Source organism: Rhipicephalus microplus, chromosome 7 (assembly GCF_043290135.1).
Source record: "Rhipicephalus microplus isolate Deutch F79 chromosome 7, USDA_Rmic, whole genome shotgun sequence".
Lineage (NCBI taxonomy): Eukaryota > Metazoa > Arthropoda > Arachnida > Ixodida > Ixodidae > Rhipicephalus > Rhipicephalus microplus.
In genome coordinates, this window is record NC_134706.1 from 155087272 (window position 1) to 155110195 (window position 22924).

The following is a 22924-nucleotide window of genomic DNA, read 5'->3' on the forward strand; positions in this document are numbered from 1 at the left end:
GTTTACAATGCCACATTGTTGCACTCACTACAACACAACTTAAGGATACTCAGGGAAATGAAATGGCAAAGAAGCAAAACAAGAGAAAGACAGAGACAAGAGAAAGGGAGGGAGGTTAACAAGGTTGTGCCATGTTTGCTAGCCTATGCTTGGGCGAAGGGAGAGGGGAGCAAAAGGAAAACAAATAGAGGAAGAGAAAGCAAGAAGGAGAGAGAGAACAATTTAAAACATGGACAGTACTAGCAATAAACATAGGTGGGTTCCCGTTCAGGGGGGCGGGGCGAAAGTTCGTCGCAGCGCTTCCTTTTCTATTATGTCGATGTATGAGACTAACGTTGCGCCCCCTTATATTACCAGGGGGGTGCACCATCCTCCTGCCTCCTTCGTGCACACGCCTGAACAGATTCAAGAAGCACCTAAGTGAAAAAACTCGCATTCCCCATGTAGCCTCCCAAACAAACAAATACAGGAGATTCGGCTTCGTGTGCCTGCAAAAAAGACGGCGAACAAAAAGCAACAGCTGAATTTCTCACCTCAAAAAGAGTCGAATGAGCTTCCTCATAATAGGCTTTTAAGCTCCTGATTTGACAGCTAGCTTGATGTACACTGTTAGAATGGCAAACACTGAAACGAAAAGCAAAGAAAAAATCTTTTTAGTGCACCTAATAGAACGCCACAGGATATACACACACTCTTGTTTCCTTTACCGAGGCTCGAAGGGGCAGTGATTCTCTGCCTCTTCATTATTGACTCAGAGCGCCATGCACGCCGACAATATGGCTAGAGTGGCGGGGTGCTCAGAACCAGAGGGCGCCCCCACCATGAGCGAGCCCCGTCTGGTACTCGCGCTCCCTACACAGCTGTTTGGTTAATCACGTCTGCACACACAAATGCGCTGGCTGGCGATGCGTTTTTCCCCCCTGTACTGGAGTCAAGCTGCGCAAAAAAGAATGATTTTTGTGAGTGCATTCAATGTCACAGCAAACATCCCGCTGTGAACAAGAAGTGCGAGTGAAATCGAACACACTAGTGGCTAATTGACTTCTCAGTATCGAAGCCGCGTACCTCGCTCTTGACGCGCTAAAACCCCATGGGCGTTTTCATAGACGATAGTGTTTCTTGGGGACCTTCAACGAAAAAACTTTGCTCTGTCTGTCTGTCTGTCTGTCTGTCTGTCTGTCTGTCTGTCTGTCTGTCTGTCTGTCTATCTGTCTGTCTGTCTGTCTACTCCTAACGGTACCGGGTACTGTGAACAGCACCAGCCGATACCCCAAACGGCCGACCCCATCCGCAGCGCCCACCAATGTTGCTCAAGGTTGAGAGTTCATACTTGTGCAATAGTCAAATAAAAATCAATTATTGCGCATATCTCAGGCACCATAACAACACTTATATATTCTGTATGTGCGTCTTCTACTGGAAAAGGCCTACATAGGTAATTGTAAAGACCATAGCGTTTATCACGCTTCGCTGACCATGACGCACTTGCACGAAAAGGTGATTGTTTCCAACGCTTTGCTAAGACGACATGGTGGTGGCACCTACGCGTCACCTTGCGTTCTACACTTTAACGCCTCTGAGACGGGCATGCACGCACATCTCCGAGCCACTCGCTTCGTTTTCCAAGTAAGCTGCCAGATATATCTCATGTCTCATGTGTGACGTTACTTGATGCGCTCGTTCGCCTTCGCTGCACGCTCGAAGCACTCTAACGCAGCGCCTTCAGAATACCATTCACCAATTTCTTGCGCAGAACATCAAATAAATGTTTTGTTCATTCTCTCCGGACGCAAAACTACCGTCTTTCGGCGACATGTGCAGATTATATACAGATACGAGACTAACTTTTCTTATACCGTCTTTTTCATGGCTGCGCTCGGGTTAGCATAGAAGTGTAATCAGCACAAGTTTTGATGGCAGTGATTGAGTGTCCCTTCGGGTTGCTATTGTTAGACACTCTGACTTGTATAAATAACATTATTCGCTCTTTATCGAGTTGTGTGCGTATTGCGAGCTCTTCTGACTTTAGTACCACAAAACCCTGAGGCAACGAGATTCTAGATGGCTTCTTTGAGGGCATAATTTACATTTATGCGAGGTTCGTTCATATTTAGTGCTTTTTAGGCATGACACACTGTTCAGTTTAAATTCACCAAAGCCAGGCATAATTTCGCTTAGCACTATGTTCTGCATATGATATGAATGATTGCGAAGTATTGAAAAGCATAGGAGTAAGCAGGATGTACGGCAACAGATTATTGTTGTGTAAAGCATGTGTACGCTCATATAGGTGCCAAATGGGTTGTTCGCTCCAACTCGTTGGCTTTTTTTGTTTAGTTAAAACCAAAGGATGAAAAAAAAACGCCAGGCCTGCATGGAACGCGCAACATGCAAGGTGACAGCGAAAGCTGCAAAAGCACCCTCTCAGAACCTTCTTTAAACACTCTTTGGGTAACTACTACAAACACACTTGCAGAGTTCCCAATACACCATTATCCGTCATATATTTGTGCAGCAGAGAGGCATTGTGCCACTACTGCGCACAAGGGAGGAAAAAAAAGGAAGAGCCTGGAAACTGTGGAACGCACCAACGCTGGAATTTTCTTGCTTGCTTGATATTTTCATATGTGGCTCTCGCCCACTAAGGTGGATTGGTAAAGAAACCGGTGGTTAATGCGAGTCAATACCTTTAGGTTATCCAGACAAGAGGAATAGTATTACTTTGTTTTGACTTTGTAGGATCACTTTGGCACAATGTTAAAAAAAGGAAAGAGAAATAATAGAATTTGTTGAATGTCTGAGGTGTAATAATTATATCGAAATCTTCTGAACGCTATATCATTAAAGTGTAATAGCTAAATAATAAATGTTAGATTGGATAGTGGTGCAGTATGCCACCCTTCATAATTCTTCTTAAAAGTGTGGTACCCGCTACACATTTGCAATGAATTTTGTGAAGTAGGCTGACGAGAAGGAAGAATTATGCCTGAAGGTTCTTTAACTGGTTGTTGCACAGATGCATCGCAATATGACGAAAAGTGAGGGGTTGGTATTTTCAGCCTGATTTTAGACTAGATTTATTGCCTTAGACTACCCGATTTTATACCCGTTCTTGTGGCTGAATATCTGGCAATAGTGCTCGCCTTACGCAAGTTAGATACAGCAGTTACATCAGCTGCCACAATAACAGGTTCCCTATCTCTCTGTGCGGCACTTTCTGTTGGTGCTGACAATCATGTAACAAAAGTGTTTTGTGCACTAGTGCCTGCGCATTTGAGAAAAGTTCGATAATTTTGGGTGCCTGGACATAAAGACTGATTTCTAAATGAAACAGCCGACTCCTTAGCTAAGTCGTCAATCAGGAACTGATTCTACCACACTGTCCATCATCCGCTTATGTGACTGCTGCTCCATTTCGCAGACGTACGCTTATAGAAGTCTTGAGAGGTATAGTACTAACAAACTCTTCAGAATATCGCCATTTATTATATCTCTGGTGAAGAGACTTTTGCCGCACTCGTAAACAAGACGTAGCTATCACGAGGCTTCGTTGCCGGGTAACAAATCTAAATTTCTATAAACACAGGTCTGCTCAGGCACCTTCGCCACTGTGCGCATTCTGTGACGAACTGGAAAGGATAGATCATTTCTTTTTAACCTGCAGGCGGTTTAACACAATACGAGAAACTCTTTTAGAAATACCTTTACGTGGTATTGCTATGGACTTATCTGTGCCTGTCATTTTCTCTTTTGGAGCTTCCGTTTCTGGGTTCTCTAATGTGACAGTATGCGCGGCCGTCCAGGACTATATTGATGAAACTAATAGGTTGACAAATTAACCTGTTTCATTATCCTAACATGTCAAGAAAAATATATATGTATTAAAATCAGATTATTGCTCTATACTGAGAATAAATTCGTTTTTTAAATAATTGTATGCATTGCATTAAGCACCACACTTTCCTAGGCTATTGGTAATCTTTCTATTATACCGAAATTATTCCAAATCTGAACAGTATTTTTAAAACCACTCGATTCTTGGCCAATCCCCCATAGTGGGTATGCGCCACGATAAATAGGTGAAAAACAACAACAACAATTGGACGGAACGCTCCTTACGCAATTCGCGTTGTGTGACACCCGCTAGTTCATTTGCTGTTCTAGAGCACTTTATCACTCATATTACAGCGATTACTTTCCCGGCATGAAGCCGGTCTAAAGCCAGTTTGCAACGGACTTTCAAGCACTGACGTCGCTCAGTGGTGGAATACTGGGCTGGCACGCTGGGGGCCTGGGTTGGAATGTTTGCTAGATACAGGTTACGAACACCGACGATGTCGGCGGAGAACTACGGCGCACGCGATCGTTGTTGTGATCCCATAAGAGCTTTCACTGTAAAATAAGCACGGCAAGCTCTAAGAAAAACTGATGCCTCTTCACTATAACTGCTTAAGCAGCAATGTTTTATATCATTTTCTTGAAGCTGGAAAGCTGTAATTTTAGCCATGTGATTTTTTTAAATTCAAATTAAAAGCACATATCAGTATTAAAAAAGAAATGGGTTCATGAAAATTAAACCGGCAAAATAAAATAAAAACATCTAATACAAGTACGCTATACTTGCAAAAAAAAAAGAGCAATCCAGTGAGCTGGTGGAAGTTCACAAAACATCCCTGTCAAATAATTGAATGATGCGTAATGGCGACGGCCTCTGCTGCACTTCTATCTTACCAAACGATCACAACACAATCATGGCGCGCATATGCTAGATCACCTTTTTTTCCACTTGGGGCTGTTTTTGTCGACAGCGTCTGGCATTACTACTTAGCACTTGGGTGGCGAAGTGCGGAGGTCAGCTGCTTACTTTGAATGAGATGTTGGCGTGGGCATTCACTCTCCACAAGAAAGAAAGTAAAAAATCCATTTTATAATACCGACAACAACAATGCACTTCGGTGTTTCGTAAAGTGCGTACATGAGAAGTTATGAAACAGAGGTTCTCAAAAAAGTCAGGGTACCTATTTCTGTTATGTGGCCAGCGCCAAAGAAGAACGTCTGGACATGTGCCTGAGAATAAGTTCTAGATGTGTACAGTGCCATAAGCTGTTTGCCTGGAGTATAAGTTCACGTACAACTAAAACACTGAAGTGCAATTCACGATGACGTGTATTTAAAAAACAAGCTAGACCACTGCTAGAATACAAAATAAAAAGCAAACAAATATCAGAAGCACTGCATGCAATATGCGACTGACGACAAACGAAACGAAAGCCATCAATTTGCCCCAAGCAGTAGAAAGTAAAGACTAAAAACAAATGCTATACCAACAATTTAATTATCAAACTTGAGAAAATGTACTCTTTAAAGGGTCATTCACCACCCCGCGTTTAAAGACGACGGGGTGATTTTCTCCTCTTTTTTCATGCACATGATGCATTCTGCTTGCCCCTTAGTTCTTGTATGCACGTGAACAATATCAGCACTAAGAGGTAGAGCTTATAAGGATTTCGCGCTTCTCGACTGCGCGCTCTTATCGCTGCTTCCGCAGTTGTGAACACACAAAATGAAGTTTCATCGGCTGATTGGACATGATTCCAATGCGAGACAAAAAAGAACGTATGGGTGGCTGCAAGGCAAAGCAGTGCAGAAGACAAATCACATGTGATATTTCGCGTATATCAACGAATCGAGAGCATGTACGCTGTGGACGTCACAGGAACTACTGTCTATACGTCACAGTAGTGCGCCATAAAAGACGAAAAATATCAGGGCAGAATATTGCGCCCTTTTTCTTTGTATATTGGGAGCCTGGTGAGTGGCCCTTTAAAATAGAACGAAAATATGTTATAGTGTGGAATGTTAATGCACGGACCTTTTCAATTTGAATACTGAAAAATCAGATCCAACTCAGTGTTTTCTATAGAAAGGAAGGTATTTCTCGTTCAAATAGCATTACTGTCTCTCATACCAAATAGATTGAACGGAAGAAAAGCGAAAACGATGCTTTTAAGTCTTTGATAAGTTGATTAGGCGCTGTATACACAAGACAATTCAGAGGTTCTGCCCGATAATTTATTTGCATATCAGGTAAAAACTAGTAACTCTGCACGTTAGCACCTATTAGGTATTGAGGAGAACACGTAAAACGTTTAAATTACGCTGTAGAATGTTGACGTGTCTTCTGCGGATGGCAACTGGTGGTATAATTGCTGAAACATCTATAATATAGATCGGTTCCTGAGTATATCATTGAGAAGTTTATGCTCTCGCTTCAGAAGTAGTACGTGAGCTTGGACGCTTTCTTTTGTATTGACTTTCTCGCCTCACTTGGGTGGGAACAGCTGGATTTTGTGTATATGGGAGATAATCGTTGGCAGAGCAGATGGCTGCCAGTCCTCGTCTACGAACCTGGTACGAGTAACCGAGGTCCCACGCTCACGTTTATGGTTTGAACGAAAACTTGTGCTGATCGCTGCCTGGGCGTGAGAGAGAATTAAAATGAGTTGAAATGGCGCTCTTGAATATGGACGGGCGTTCTACGTGCGGGAATGAACTTGCTCTGCGCAAGTAGCCCAATTTACAGGCGTGATACCGACCACGGGAATGAATAATTTATAAATTTCACCGGAGCCTTTTAGTATAATAATAATAATATAGTAATAATATCAATAATAATAATAATAATGTATTAGCATATTAACAGTTACTATAATAATAGGCTTCGGTAAATTACGTGCAAAACTACGATAAGATTAGGAGCACGGCAGTGGCGGATAACTTTAGCTTTGAATTATTTACACTGTTTGGATTTTTTCAACGTACAGCCAATTCGAAGATCACTGTTGTTCTTGATTATCGCTTTCAAAAAAAAAAAAGGCGCTTTCTTGGCCAATTCTCGTTGTGGGTTTGAGCCAAGAGTCCAGAAAAACAAACAAACAAACTTCAGATTCTTTTTCAAAAAGATTTGAGCACACGTAGTGGCGTGATGAAGGATAGTGTCATCAAGGAAACGCAGTTTTAATGTTGGCTCTGATACTGCTCGTGAATGTAGGGAAAAAAAAACGCCAGACGTACGCGAAGGCGCAGCACAGTCTTAGCGAAATCTAGGAGAGCGGCGTTTCAGCGCCTATCAAAACATTGGCCAACTGCTGCAAGTATAATTGTTTGATGCCCTCTACGGCATTATTATTAAGAGCTTTAGGGTAGTAGGCCGGAATTCCCTATGCTATTTTTCGCCATTCTTCTGAGAAGCGTTGTATCCGCTAAACTATTGCGACTAACTTTGTGCCATTAGTTCAAGCAGTGCTTGATGGCGATGAGCAATGATGCCTGAACTGGGTATGCGCCACAGTTAATTGCTGAAAAAAAAAACAAGCTTTTGTGAAAGGTAGGAGCATTGGACAACCATTCGTTACGCCATTCGCATTGTGCAAAGACTACCTGTTCTTTCGATGTTTTAAAGTGCTTTATAAGTCGTAGTTACGCGATTGATTTCACAACAGCAAGCCTGCCTAAGGCAAGTTTGCCAACGTGTCCCAAGCACTGGCATTGCTCAGCGGTAGAATACTGGATTGGAAACCAGCGGACGCCAGCTCGAGCCTGACCGTATCATTGGTATTACTCTTTTTTTTCCTGATTTCACGCGATGTGGTTACGAACACCGGTGGCGGCGGCGGCGGTGGATAATTACGGCGCTGCGCGAGACTCGAGTTGGGATCTCATAACAGCTTTCGCTGTAAAACAACAGAGTAAATAAGTATTGCTGTGTTCTACATCGTGATGAGTCATAATAAGCCGTAATAAACTTCCACAGTAGTGAAAGAAAGGTGGCCAGTAGTATGGGAACGAAAATGGGATGGAAGTAATTAGAAAGAATTTGTGCCTGTAATACGTTACCCACTCAGCAGTGCACAATAGGCGTCTATCCGGATGTCAATCTTGACTCTAAACCACGTTTTTTTATTATTTTTGTTTTATTGTTTTTATTTCCATAGCTGGGTCATAGAATAAAAACTATCGTAACATCAGCCACTATTTACGTTTTAAACCGAATAGCTGTGCCTCAGAATGAATGCTTGTGCTGGAATAAATTCGAGGGTGTTTTCGCGTTTTCCACGTCACGGCTCATTTCATCTCCTATCTTGTGCTTACAACTAAAATAAAACGAGAATTTGAACCGGTAAATTAGTTTCTGGACCCATGTGGGCGCACTGGTTCATTTTTGGAGAGAAATATTAAACTCGGAACTGAAATAGGTAATTATGCGGTGCGTATTAGTGTGGCTCTTGTTTTACCACCAAGTAATTGGCAGCTTATAGCTGAAAAGGTCGACTTGAATGCATTGTTTGCGTTCCTTCAACTCAATCTTCAGTTCTTCAAAAATGTGGCAGCTGACAAACAATAGGTAAAAGTAGAAGCAATAAAGTTTTACATCATACAGCACAAACTGATCAAGCTATTTTCTAAACGGCGAGTATCAAGAAATGAAAAACTTCATAAATATATTACCGTGCCTTAGTCCTTGGCCCCTCATACCTTGGCAACATCATGCCCAATAGTGCGGCTAGAGAGTGAGGTAACATACTGTAGGTAATGGCGTTTGTGAAAGTGAGCCTAGTCATTGTGCAAATTCGTTCGCAGTCAAAGTGTAGAATACGCTCTCTTATAATATTATAGGTACTACTTTACTCAGTATGCTACAGTCTAGCGTTGTTTAGGATCCCAGGAAGTATTCAGCGTACGGTGCCTATGATACCAGCATCAGTGCACAACAACGTCAATGCTGTTTGATACAACTCCCGGCCGTTCTCTAACATGACAGCAAACAGGACGTGGCATCAAGAGATAGGCTTCAGATGTCACATTGAAATCGACATGAATGAAAATTTGATGTTATGTAAACAACTCAATTCACATAAATATTCCAATCCACTTCATAACACTTGACTCAAACAAAAGGAATACCGAACTAACACCGCACTTGCCTCAAACACAAGGCTGCCCGACGACTACTTCGCATGACATCGATTCCAACCATGCATGAGATACCATGTAACTTCTCATACCATGTAAATAATGTGAGTTGGCTAAATATTTCAATGCCGCGACGTCCAAGTTCAAAACATATGCTCTGAAAGAAAAAAGAAACGCCAGTCTTTTGCAACGGAAGGCGCAGCACAGTCATAGCGAATGCTAGAAGCGTGGCCTTTCAGAGCTTTTCTAATCACTCATTGGGTAACTACTGCAAGCACATTTGCTTGATATCCACTTGGGCATTATTAATTATTTTTTTGTGTGTAGTAGGCTGGAATCTACTAAGATATTTTTGTCATTCTTCTGAGAAGCATCGTATCCTCTAAATACTTGCAAGGAAATTTGCATCAATTGTTCATGCAGTGGCTGACCATGATAAGGAATTATGGCTGAATGGGTATGCGTCACAGTTGATAGGGAAACAAGAACAAGCTGTTCTAATAGATTGGAGCGTTTGACAACCCACTCGTTACGCTATTCGCATTGTGCGACGACTGGTTGTTCTTTCGCTGTTTTAAAAGGCTTAACAGGTCGTTATAACGCGTTTGCTTGCCTGACGTCAAGCCTGCCTAAGGCAAGTTGGCCAACAAGTCCCAAGCACGGGTGTGGCTCAGTGGAAGAATACTGGGCTTGCTCCCAGTTTACCTGGGTTCAAGCCACACTGTGTCATTGGTGATAGTTTTTTTTTAAATTTAGCGTGATTTGGTTACGGACACCAGCGGCGGCAGCGGACAACTGCGTGTGACCCAAGTTGGGAACTCATAACAGCTTTCGCTGTAAATGAATAAAGAACAACTGTTACTTTTCTTGGTTGAGTCCTTACTTTGAATTAGAATCTCTCTTTCAAGATGTGTTACAGCGGTCCTTGGAGGTTCGTGCGTATGGCAAATCCCGAAGCCGTGTGTGATTAAAGCTTTTGCGAAACGCTTTTAGCCGCTCATTTCACTCTTCCATGACCGTTACGACGCGAGGCACAAGGGATGGGATGTGAAATAAATACTGGGGCAAACTGAAGCTTAATGTGTGCGTAATCTCATTAAGAAGCTTGAAAATGTAACCACTAATCGTCAAAGCCTTCAGTACAGCGTCGGGTTGAACTGGGTTGAACCAACTACTAAACGCTAAGGTCGAACGCTTCGGCTTTCACTGGCTAACCATTTGTACGGATTGCTTGAGCAGTGATTTTTAAAATCACTTGGTAGTTCACTTCGGCCCACATTCAACCAAAAGGTGTGGTAGAATCAGACAACACAAAAAAACTGCAATGCGAGCAAAATAATCAAAATAAATAACATGACGTTAATTAACAATCATTACTGCTGTCTTTGAGAGATGCACGTAGTCGCAGTATGAGAGTTGACCGGTTCAATACTGTAACGACGGCCGCTTCCGGAGCCAGGTTAGTATCTAATACCGGGTCTGGAAACTGAAATAAACAACACACAAACGCGCAGTTCACCTTCTACAACTTGCGTGTTATGTACATGTGCGTTTCTGCTTTCATTCACAGTGACTGCATCTACTTCCATGTTCCCGCTTTTAGCAAGCTGCCAACGATGACCTAGTGCGCGAGTGTGCGTGCCATAACAAATCGCACACTTGCACTCGGTTACGGGGACACGTTTACGAAACTGCTAAGCACTGCTAAGTAGTATTCAGACAAACGCTGACATACACACCCCTGAGCTACATTGGTCCACACGAACTATCCTGCTCTTTCGCTGAGATCAAACGTACACTAATCACACCGCCAACCACCACTCTTTGAACTCGACTAACGATCACTGATCGCACCTTAAGGAAAAAAAAACAAAAGAACCATGATATACTCTGTGAAAAGACAGTTGTGGAGCTTTTCTAAAGCTGAAAGAGAGAGAGGGAGGAGCTTGTGAATGGACACGTGCAAACGAAGTGTACGCAGGCGTTTCCGAAAGCGCGGTCTGATGATTGCTTTTCAATGTGTTCCTCTTTGAGGGCAGTACTTATATACTTCTCTGCTTCTCTGCTGCCATGGTGGCGTGAGGAACACCACCTTGTGGGTGATGAAGACGTCACGCGGGCTTAATTGAAACGAGAGCGCGAAACTTGGTGTGCGTGCCTGCGCAAAGGGAGGGCCCGTAAAGCACGAGGTCCTGTCACGTAAACATCCATCACGTGACTCGTGAAGGCACACGAACACGCCTCCATTGGTCACGTGAAAGAAAAAATCGCGGGAATCGCTTTCCTCACCTGCATTCAACCACCAGATGGGGTTGTTTTATTGTTTGTTTGGTCATATGCAGCCAAGCAGGCACGCTAACGTCTGTAGAGTCCCGACCCTGTTCGTATAGAAGAAACAGACATGAGGAAACAATACAACGCCACACGTAGCGGTTACGGTGCTCGGCTGGCAAACCGAAGGTCGTGGGTTCGATCCTGAGCGCGGCGGTCGCATTTTGATGGAGGCAATATAGTAGCTCTCTGTACTGTAGGAAGTCAGACCACCTTGAAGAATACTAGATGAACCTTTTGTTGGGCCGTTCCTGGGAGACGCTGACGGGTTCCGGAAAAAATATAGAAAACACCCTGACAATGCCCTCTAAAACAAAGTTTCAAGGAAGGCCTTACCAGACTTTTCCAGGGTGAATCTGAATGCTTACGTATTGCCTTGGCCACTCCTAATATTGACACACCGTGGATCTCTTTTTTTTTTGTTATCCACCTTCTGAATACAAAAAGGATTCACTCACATTCAATGTGTTTCACAGTCTTACTGCAGCGGCGTGATCACAAGCTTCCAAGGTTGCGGAAGAACTATCGTTTGTTATCATAAGTGCAGCGGCGTGATAACAAGCTTCCAAGGTTGCGGAAGAACTATCGTTTGTTATCATAAGTGCCACGCGTAATAGTAAAATCTACTTCTTCAATAAAGCTTGTTCATGCAAGTCCCGATCCAGAACATCTGTATTTCTTACTTATAGTTCCCTCTAAATTATGTTCACTCGACATTAAGATATATGTTTATGTGCGTTTGTGTCGTAGTCGATAGCAAAGCTCCAAGATAGCAAAGCTCCAAAACGTGCTTTGTGGCGACATAAGCATGTCGCACCACATGTTGTGACGTCACAGTGACATTATAAAAATGTCACGACTGCTCAAAAATTTTTGTTAGTGTGACATCGTATGGTGACTGAAAGAAGCGTAAGTTTAAGAGCTCGTTGTCTCTGTTAGACACAGTATTGTATCTGTCAATAATATTCTTTCACAACTTCATGTCATGAAGTAATGATGTTTTTTTCATCACTCGCGTTGGCACGTACGGCCCTCGATGCCGACGTCCCTGACAGGAGACGTTCACCAATCATCACGTTTTATAAGGAATGTCAGGTATTTGTGTTGAAAAGGCTATGCTTGATATAAGATACTAATTATTTGCGTGATTTCTTAAAAATGGTGCTTATCATTCACAATTATTCACAATGATTCTATGGACAAAATATGATATTTAGTTCACGAAAATGACTCTTCAATGGATGCGCAAAACAATTAATCTTGGTACGTAGGGATATGAGTAATAAAAAAAGGGTTACAATACAGCTACCTTTAGCTTGCCGGCGAAGCTTTACGAAACACACAGCGAGAGAATGCAAGCAGTCCATGTTCTTTTTCTGTGTCCTGGTTGTATTCTTGCATAGTGTGTTGCATAACAAAATGATTAGTGTGAATTCTGTTCGCACCTTCACTGTACATGTTAAAATGCCTGACGCGGCTGCAAGGAACTACTACAACTATGGTGTGGCTCTCATATCCGAATTTCGCTTGATGGAAAAAATATCAAACAATCTCTAAAAATTATGGAAACATTCATAACATATTAATAATAACTGTTGTATTACGTCCGAAAACTTTTATATGATTATGAGAGACGCCGAAGTGGAGGGCTCCGGAAATTTGGCCATCTGGTGTTCTTTACCCTTCGCTGACATCGCACAGAACACGGACCTCTACCACTTCACCTCCTTTGAAAATTCGACCACCACAGACCAGGATCGAACCCGCAATCATTGCGTCAGCAGCCGAGCGCCCTAAGCACCACTGCACCACGTCGGGCAAAACATTCATAACATTAACATGACACTTAGTGTACATACAGTGTTCTGTGTTTTAATGTCCCGGAAGAATAATAATAATTCTTGCGAGGATAAGAATGCAATGGCAAAAAACTGATTGTTGCTTTATTAATTGTGGAATAAAAGATTTTTTCATATTTTGCAATCGTCTCCCTGGAGTATATGGAGGAATATCAGAGGTCTTTGTAGGTAAACTGAATTACGACAAAGCCAAAAACTGTCGCTAACATTTTGTCCACACCGGCAGTTTTCCTCCCCGGTGCTGTACCCGTGCACCCATGAGATATCAGTGGGCCGCTCCATACGAAGGCGATGCCCTTGCTGGTGCCTGCAACGAGCCACGCGCGAGGATTTCATAAAGGGCACGTGATGCTCCCAAGCTCTTTTCACGCCCTTCCATGTGCAATCACCCGACAGCGCGCACCCCTCTACTTCGATGTTGCTTACACTTCTCGCAGCTTCCCTCCATACCACCGACCACCCTCCATTCAAAGTTAACGGGCGTTACATTGGGGCAGCGGGGCAGGGGAGAGGTATTAGTGGAGCCGCGCCGCGTCAGAGAGGGACTGGTGCAGTCGACAGGCTGGAGGTTGAATACGCCACATGTAAGATAAAGAGGGATTGGCAGGATCAGGATGGCAACAGGGAAAGAATACAAAAGCAAAATAGAATGTGAAGGATGATAACGCATACGTTACAAATAGAGTGAGGTGCGAAAAAAGAAGTGTGCTAGGGGGGAGCGCAAGAGCTTAGAGGGCCGCAGGACAAGAAAAGCGCTCCGTGATATGATGCAGAGTGCATGCGCTTTCGATGGCAGTTGAGAGAAGAAGTTTCAGGAGACTGTGACAGAACCAGTGCAGGGTGGGAGGGAAGACTGGGACGATGTTTTAAGAAAGCAGGAACATCGCGTTGACGCTGCGGCAGAGAAGAAGCACGAAGTGTAAGCTTTGACTGCTAAACTGTGTGTATTGCTTTGTTTTTTTTGTTTGTGTGGAGACGGAGGTTTCGCGGGACATAGGAAATCAGTTTAAGCTGCACACGCGCTCTTCCCACTAGCAAGTGATGGCTTAAGCCTGAAGGGCCACAGACGACAGCATTAGAGCTGGTATTGGGGCGATTTTGCAGACGGACTCTAAGTACGATAGTTTTGTGAAGTGTTACTTCCTTTGCAAACAGAGCTCGTGGAGTAGGGGCATGCATGTTCGATGTGAAGTTGGCGGTGCGAGACAACGCGTCCTTTTTGACAGTAAGGGGTAGAACGGAGGGGTGGTATTCCATTGGTTTCCGGTGGCTGGGGGAATCTATAAGTACAGAAAGGACGTCGAGAACCACACTGGGGATATAAACGTGGACAGATTCCCGTTCCTAATTAGTATATAGTAAATCCGGTTTCCTCGATGATGATTTGATTAGGATTAGTGGTAGTAGAGTCAAGCCCCATCGTTCCTACTGGGCGTCGAGCTAAGTATATATCGGTTTTGAGATTGGGATATCGTGGTACTGGTTCCGGGAGGTCTCCGGGTGTTGTTTCCAGTACATATGTTTTGTTTAGATTGAAACCTGCATAGGAGGCAGTAAACATTTCTGTTTCACATTTGTGCATCATAAAGGGCTGCTAAGGAAATGAGAAGGGCGACTAAGATAATGTTTATAATTCTCACGCTGACACAAACTTTAATCGCCTCGTATTCGTTGTTGTAGCCTAAGCTAAAGATTTGCTCTGCCCACAGCCTCCAAAGCTACCGCCAAAGCTTCCTCCAAAATTCTTATTCTTTAGAGAGTTGTTTTGAAGAAGCAACGACTCAGACAGGCCATGGGAGAATAGTTTGCAGTTTCCTATGTAATTTTTTTGAGCTTCTTTGGAAAAACGCGTTTCAAAGTGTGAGGAAAGTTCAAGTTAATAATTTTCTAACGTTCTGATTTGATGATTTATTTGTGGTGTTGAACGTCCCAAAACCTCTATTTGATTATGAGGGACGCCGTAGTGGAGGGCTCCGGAAATTTTGATCACCTGGGGTTCTTTAACGTGCACCAATATCTGAGTACACGGGGCTACAACACTTCCGCCTCCATCGGAAATGCAGCCGCCACAACCGCGATGTGATCCCGCAACCTGCGGGTCAGCAGCCGAGTACCTTAGCCACCAGAGCACCGTGGCGGGGCAATTTTATAACGTTCTAGAGAGGTGAGAAGCTTTCAAGTAAAATGTTTAGGAGGCCCTACGCAACCCGGCAACAAGGTGAAAGCGAAGCTTTGTGTCGGCATGCCCGACGTACTGATTTCCTTTTTTTTGCGATACAAATAGTTTTTGAATTCGAGGCGCGATTTCGCCATGGTTGTCACCGTCATAATCATTCTTAGTTAATCGCAGCTGTTTGCTGCTGGATTCTCGGGCCTAATAAAAGGTCATCCAAACCAAGACCTCATATGTGTTGAACGGTGGTCTTCGATCCCTCGTCGTCATTTCGACCTCTCTATCTCCTGGTAATACGTTCAGGTCGGCGCTTGGGCCAGGTGTCTCGCAATATGTCACAGCAGGATGAGGTCTATGATGCAGCCGTTCCCACTCCGCCACTGCGTGCCGCGCCTTCTCATGTTATTAACAGCCACCGGCGTGAGCCCCATCCCTTCGCTGGTATGTGCAGGGAAGATGTTGAGGACTGGCTGGATGATTTCGAACATGTCGGTTCTGCTAATCAGTGGGATAACACCTACAAACTTGCTCACGCCTTCTTTTATCTTACGGGTGTCGCGAAGACGTGGTTTTTCAGCATTTTGATCGACATCCCCGACTGGGCTGCCTTCAAAGACCAGCTTCGCCAAGTATTTGGTAAACTGGCTGCTCGTTCGACTCTCGCAAAGAAACCTTTCGAGGCCTGGAAACAACATATCGGTGAGTCACATACATCCTACATCGAGGATTGCATTGCACTTTGCCGCCGGGCCGATTCATCATTGTAGAGTCGGACAGGGTACGCCGCTTTCATAAGGGGAGTGCACCTGTCGCATTCAATGTTCTTGCCATCGAAAATCCGCCTACTGTTACTGTCGTTGTTACGACATGTCAGCGCGATGAACTTGAGTCTGTTCGCCTCGAACCGGACAATGACCTAACATGTTCTGAAGCGGTCCCAGACCTACCTGGCATGATAAGATCACTCATACACGAGAAATCGCAATCGATATCATACTCACTACATTCTGTGAGTCCTAGCAAGCCTTCTGCAGCGGCCTTGTGCGATGTCATCAGAGAGGAGCTGACGTCCGTTATTCACATGGCGCACCTGCATCCTGCAGCCTCTCGCCCTCTACCAACATTCGCGCAAGTTGCTGCCGCGCCTTCAGACCCTATCAACTCGACGTTGCCACCGGCATACGCGTCGGTTGCTTCAACGAACCCCACGAACTTTCCACCACCACTGCCTGAGCCCTCGTCGGTCCATCTGACGGCGCTCTCTGCTGGAGAACCTACCACTAGCTACAACCCTTCTTGGTGATCTACTCGCCCTACGAGATACTACTTTGGCTATCGTGGTCACATCTCCCAGTTTTGCCGTACGCGTCAGCAGGATGAGCTTCGAAGGTACATGAGCGAACGTGATTTCTCTGGAGAATTTTCCACCAAGGATACCAGTATTTTCCATCTCCCCGTCGAAACGATTCGTTGATGGTACGAGATGAGCGAGCGCGGCTGTCCCGGCGGTGACTTTCACCGAGGCAGCCATAGTTAATGTACTTCGTAGGCACAAAACTCCTGCGAGGCATCGCTCTCTTTCATGCGGTTCTTTGGTCGGCGTTAATCGGAAACCGATAGCCGCGCGCTTAAGGTCCATGAGCATAGTTAGAGTTGCACCCCGGTGAAAAGCAGCATCCGGACATATTGTGTATATAGTTTACCCAATCATGCTCACAGAGCACTATAGAAAGAAAAAAAAAACAGCGTCAGCGGTAACAAAATGCCATTAGCCTACAACCAAAACTGCCAGCAGAGCGAGCGAGCATGTAAGATCAATGTGGCCATGCGCAGTGTCATGCCCTGCCAACTTCGCTCAGCTGTGTACGAAAATGGTTAAAGCGGTGAATAAATCATGTTAGTGAGCACATCATTTCAAAAATAAAATGATGCAAAGCTCTTCTTGTTATATAGTAGGTAATGATTTCTTTCAGTTTGCCTTGTGAAATATTGTTTCGAAGCAAAATATATTGCCTGTTTATTTGATGAGCAAAAGCCGCAATCCATTCCTACCCCACCAAGTTGAGCGTTGCTTTCTCACAGATTTCACAGCAGTGACATCAAACTCTCAACAAGGAGGTTTGCCGAGGCCCTGAAAAAAGTCTAGGTGGTGTTGGTATTACCCATAATATCGGCTCAAGTGCCGTGCGCTGCAGCTCCCACGGATACCAGCGCAAGAGTTTCCTTTTGTGTTCTTAGAGGAAATTTTATAGCAACGACATAAGTGCATTGGAGTTTCGCAAGGGTAGCATGCACTGTGTGACCTTCTTAGAGGAAATTTTATAGCAACGACATAAGTGCATTGGAGTTTCGCAAGGGTAGCATGCACTGTGTGACCTTGTGACCGAAAATAGTCGCAGTGTGCTATTGCCTAATGCTGCGCAAGCCCGATCGTTTGTGGGATGCTTTATGGTATTGTTGATGCATTTATTGTCAAAGTTAAAACAGTAATGAATTTAAATTTTCTTCGTTCCGACAGCTCTGACTAAGCTAACTTGCACGTTGTTGTAACTTGTTACTTTTTATTTTTCCGAATACATGCGACAGTAATGTTACGAAAGGGGCAATTCATTGATGTTCAGATTGCATCACCATAGCATCCTTCGCTTGCGAAAGATTTTGCTGTTTGGGTGGCAGTGATAAGTTATAACTTACACAGAAAATAAAGATGGCTACAACACTGCGCAATGAAGTAGAGTTATAACAACCAGGATATCACAAGTAGAATAAAAAATGTTATGAAGTTATGAAGCCAATAAATCGAAGAAATTAGAAAGATTACAAATTATTTTGCAACCATCATTCTCAGAATACAATACTCATTTTTCTACTCCTTCTTCGCCTAACATGGTTTCGTACTGCCTCCATGATTCCTCCCAGGCGAAAAAGATTCGCCGTCAACCGCCATGGTGGTGTAGTAACTAAGGCACTCGGATGCCGACCCTCAGATTGCCGGATCGTATCCTGGCTGCGGCGGCCGCACTTTCGATGGAGGCGAAAATGCTAGAAGGCCATGCGCTTTGATCTAGACGCACGGGAAACAACTCTTGGTGGTCGAAATTTCCGAAGCCCTCCACTACGGCCATTCTCATAATCATGTGGTAGTATTGAGACGTTAAACCTGAACAATTATGACGTTAATATAAGATTCGACATCATTTAACGACTTCGTATTAATATAACCCCAAGTTATGTGACGTCGTTGGCACGTCACAGTGACCTGATCACGTGATGCAGCAGCAGTGATGCTACTGATCACGTCAGTAGCATCACTGCTACTGACTTGGATGCTGTGGAATGCTAACAACGGATATGAATTTTCGCGTTTGATGCATCTAAATTTCGACATAAATCACGCCAACATGCTGAAGTGAGCCCGTTCAGTGTGGGCTTCAGTGAGGCTGCACTCACTTTTCTTCATAGGGGTACTCACTATTGCTGATGCTGCTTCGTCCAGTCACATTTTCGTTCTCACTCTTACCTAATGCCTTTTGAATATACGCAGAATTAGCACAAGCAAACACATTTAATAATTCCCAATTTAGATTCTTGCCCCCGAAATCACTAATTTTAAAGCTAATATGCAAAGTTCTTGATCAAATAGTAAAATAAAAAAAACTGGGCAAGCAGAAACACAGAACATTCCTTGTCTGTTACTTTACCATGTGCTTTGGTTTTTAAATGTGAGTAGCATTTGTTTCATTACTTCCGACATTGAGCGTTTTTATCTATCTATCTATCTATCTATCTATCTATCTATCTATCTATCTATCTATCTGTCTGTCTGTCTGTCTGTCTGTCTGTCTGTCCGTCTGTCTGTCTGTCCAGCCACCTACCTCTTGGTTATCTTGTGATCCCTTTTTTTTAACTTTGGGTAAACCAAGCTAATTATGAGAGGGTAAGAAGATTTTATGGTTTCATATCTCGTCTCGATAAAATATTGAGGAAATCCCATCTCGTGCGGTGTCAAACTCTCTTCTCCAGACATATTGTTGTGACCTTCATCCGAGGGCGCAATGCTGGTCATGAGAAGCAGAGTCGAGTGGCGTTCCCACGTCCGGAAGCCCCAAAGCTCTTCTCTCAAAAGCAGCCACTAGTGGCGGGAAGCAACAAAAAGATTACAATGTGGCAACTTCCGTAAGTTCGTGAGTCAACATCCTTACGGCATTTACTTCTGATGGTTTGTTCGGCGAGACGGCGAGGCAAGCCGATCGCTGATGTCGTGTCTAAGTGATTAAAGTCTCAACTTCTTCGCTGCCCTTCTAGGGAAAGACAACAGCAGCAACCCAACCGCCAACTTTTTCCGGGAAGGAACCCATTTTATCTCTACACAGTGAAACTCGCACCGGATGAGCATGGCTTCAGGAGATGCGACCCCTATTCGGTGACCGTGTGTTAATGACTGATGCCCCGGAAGGCAGTGTCTGGTGAGTGATTGGTGTTTCAATTGAGGAGGAGGAGCCCGACAGGGCTTAAAACGACGCTGCAAAGTGCTGGACGTTGCTCTGAATCATGGTTTTGCGGTTAATCCACCATGCTCGTGGTATGCCGAACTCTTGGCTTCTATGCTAGAAATAGATGTAAATAGTGCCAGTAAACCTGTTTCCTTTTCGTTTCCCTATCTTGTCAGCATCGTTTCCTCTACCCGAAGTTGCGCCACGCTACCACAGAAATCCGGCTGACGTAACTCTGACTTCTCGGTAACCCCCATCCGTGGGGACGTGTCGGGTAGACCCCGGTTCGCAACAATATCCGTTTACCATGGGGCATTGGTGGGGGGGTATGTGCCACAGGCGTTTAAAAGTTTATATATACCGAGAAGGAGAAGGAAAGGTAAAGGCAGTGAGAACAGAAATTGGTAATTTAAATATGAGGGCATTAAGCAACCTACATCGGCAGTGTTGACCCGACCGATGCAAATAACACTTGTTAAGATGCCAGCAATCTTCAAACCCAAGCATTTTGCAAGGAAGTCAAATATTCTACCAAACAGCCACACGAGGTCTTGAAACTTCAGAACAAAAAGACCACAGGCGTAATGTTGGTGAAACGTCCCTTGTGCTTGCATTGCAGCACATATTATTTCATGAATGATGCACATGGATTACAATGATACAGGTGTCACCCTATAGGGTTAACGTCAGTTGAAGTTAATATCCGTTCAATAAAGTTTGTCTAACACTATTCAGGGCTACACTTTTCGCAAGCACGGGCCCTATATTTCAGCTCATCGCTTCTGGTGTTAGCAATACCCATCAATGCGCAATTGTAAGCAACTGGTTTTATAAATCATGCGCAACTGTTCGATATTCATGTCTGCGCGCATAATCTCTTCACTTTTGTGTAGCGTCGTTTGGTAACGTTCCACTCGACAAAACAATTACTTCACAGTCACCTTCTCTCCAGCTGCTTTGCATGACATTGATTCCACTAGTACGTGGGATCTGTCGCATTTTCTCGGTCTCTCTTTTTTCGTACGACACACAGTTAAGATGTTGAACAAGTGCCAGATCGCATGTCAGTCGGTATTAATTCTTATCTATTTTCCACGTAAAAGCACGTTGTTCTTCCCGGACATCATAAAGTAACTGTTGCTGGTCAACTTATCTCGAGCGGCAATGATTCGCTTACATGTGCGTAGAGAGGTATACATATAATGCCTATTGAATGAACACATCGCTGTCGATAGCTAGTCCAGCCTCGAAGAGATTTATACCTCGGGAACTATCGTATGTGTACGCCTAACGGAGAACAATTTCCAAGGAATGCGCTCAGTGTCCCTGCACCGCACACCATGTTTTTATGACATTCTTTAGGGCAGTTAGCCATGCCATTGGCTGATGTACCCCCATGCATTGAACCGCGCCATCCCAATATTCCCGTTCGAAGATAGATTTCTTGACAGGACCTATAGCTACCAATATATGTGGGAAGCACACGAGCACGATTGTAGAATAAATCTCGAGTTACAGGGACGCACATCATAGTAGTTCACGTGCTCAGGGACGTGGCGTGTTTAATGGGCTACTATACCATGGTACCTGTACTTCGAACAGAGCAAATTAAGCTATGCCTCGTTTTGAAGACTTCAAGGCGTCAAACTAAAAATAGTGCACAGTGAGCAAGTTCATTTTCCTCAATACCCCGTTTGTGTTAAAAAGTTTTTGTAATATATTCACTCCAACAAACGCGCCAATCAACCCGTCCACCAGTTTATTGTGTTTAGTAACGCACAGTATCCACCTGTGCTATGTAATCTGGGGTGCTATCTTAGGTCCTGTTTAGCAACCTTATATCTGTATGGCGATGCTTTCAAACCGTGTACCTGTATCTGTATTATTGGCACATCGCATACTGTGTTGTGTATTTTAAAGTTCAAGATGCACATTTGGCATAGGGCATGGAGGCCCTAAAACACTTGCGGGTGGTTCCTGTTAAGAATAGTGGTACACCCTTAAAATAAAAAAAAATTTTAACAGGCGTTGTGTTGAGCTAAACTTCCAACACAACCTATTTTTTACATTGCAAGCCGCCATCTTCCTCATCCTAGTGTTTTTGGACACTCCAACCATGAATCTTTTAATTATTTAATAATACTGTCAACCCTCCAAGAGGGTCATAACAGAGAGGACAATACAATTACATACATAAAAAATGTACAAGGTACATAAAGTTGCGTAACACTCGGCACTTCACAATGAAAACTGGTATTTCATTAATAACAATTCAGAATTCAAAATAACAATTCAAAATTCACTGACATATTCCAAAATAATGGACATGAGGTCGCTTACATCAAACTCAACAATCTCGTAAGTGTGCCTCTACAGCATTTTCGAAGTCGGTGACATTGTTTAAAACAACAATTGCGTTTGGTAGTTTGTTCCACATTTCTACGACATCCGGGAAGAAAGAATATCGAAACATGTCAGTATTTGTTTGGTATGGTTTTATGACGCAATCGTGGTTAGTTCGGGGATTTATTTTGCCTGGGGGGTGTAAATATTTGAACTTATCAATCTTAAGTTGATCGTGAATTATTTGGAAGAATACCTTCAGCCTATATTTTTTTCTCCGCAGTTCAAGAGTATCTAAGTTGCATCTCTGTAACATCAGCGTGACCGATTCCTTTCTTCGGTATGTTGAACAAATAAAACGCGCCGCCAGTCTTTGTATTCTTTCCAGCTTCTTCTTAAGGGTCGCTTGATGGGGACTCCAAACAACGGCTGAGTATTCTAGTATCGTCCTAATGAAGGTGGTGTATGCAATATGTTTTACGTCACGCGATGCATGTTCCAGTTTTTTCCTCAATATGTACAACTTTTGATAGGCTATCGTGCAAACGTTATCTATATGTTCAGTCCATGACAATTTTCGTGTAATTGTTACCCCGAGATACTTGAACTGTTGCGCATGTACCAACAAGTGTCCACCAATGCTGTACGGAAAGGAATGGATAGTTTTCCTTTTACTGATGTGTGTATATGTAGATTTAGAATAATTTATTGACATTTTCCATTTCCTACACCAATTATCTAACTTTTTCAAA

At 43.6% G+C, this 22924-nt stretch overlaps 1 protein-coding gene across 7 annotated transcripts in view; it reads left to right on the plus strand.

Annotated features, from left to right (window-relative positions):
- The first annotated feature begins 13704 nt into the window (after positions 1-13704).
- Positions 13705-22924, plus strand: part of LOC142767679 (uncharacterized) — a 203104-nt gene continuing 193884 nt past the window's right edge. For 3 of the 7 annotated variants that reach the window (XM_075869850.1, XM_075869851.1, XM_075869853.1), the window contains exon 1: positions 13705-19802. Coding sequence is in view for 3 of the 7 variants with exons in the window: in XM_075869853.1 (XP_075725968.1) it covers positions 19744-19802 (59 nt within the window). In the remaining 4 variants the exon portion in view is untranslated. The remainder of the gene's footprint in view (positions 19803-22924) is intronic. The other 4 variants (XR_012885096.1, XM_075869854.1, XM_075869855.1 and 1 more) reach the window with 4 other exon arrangements.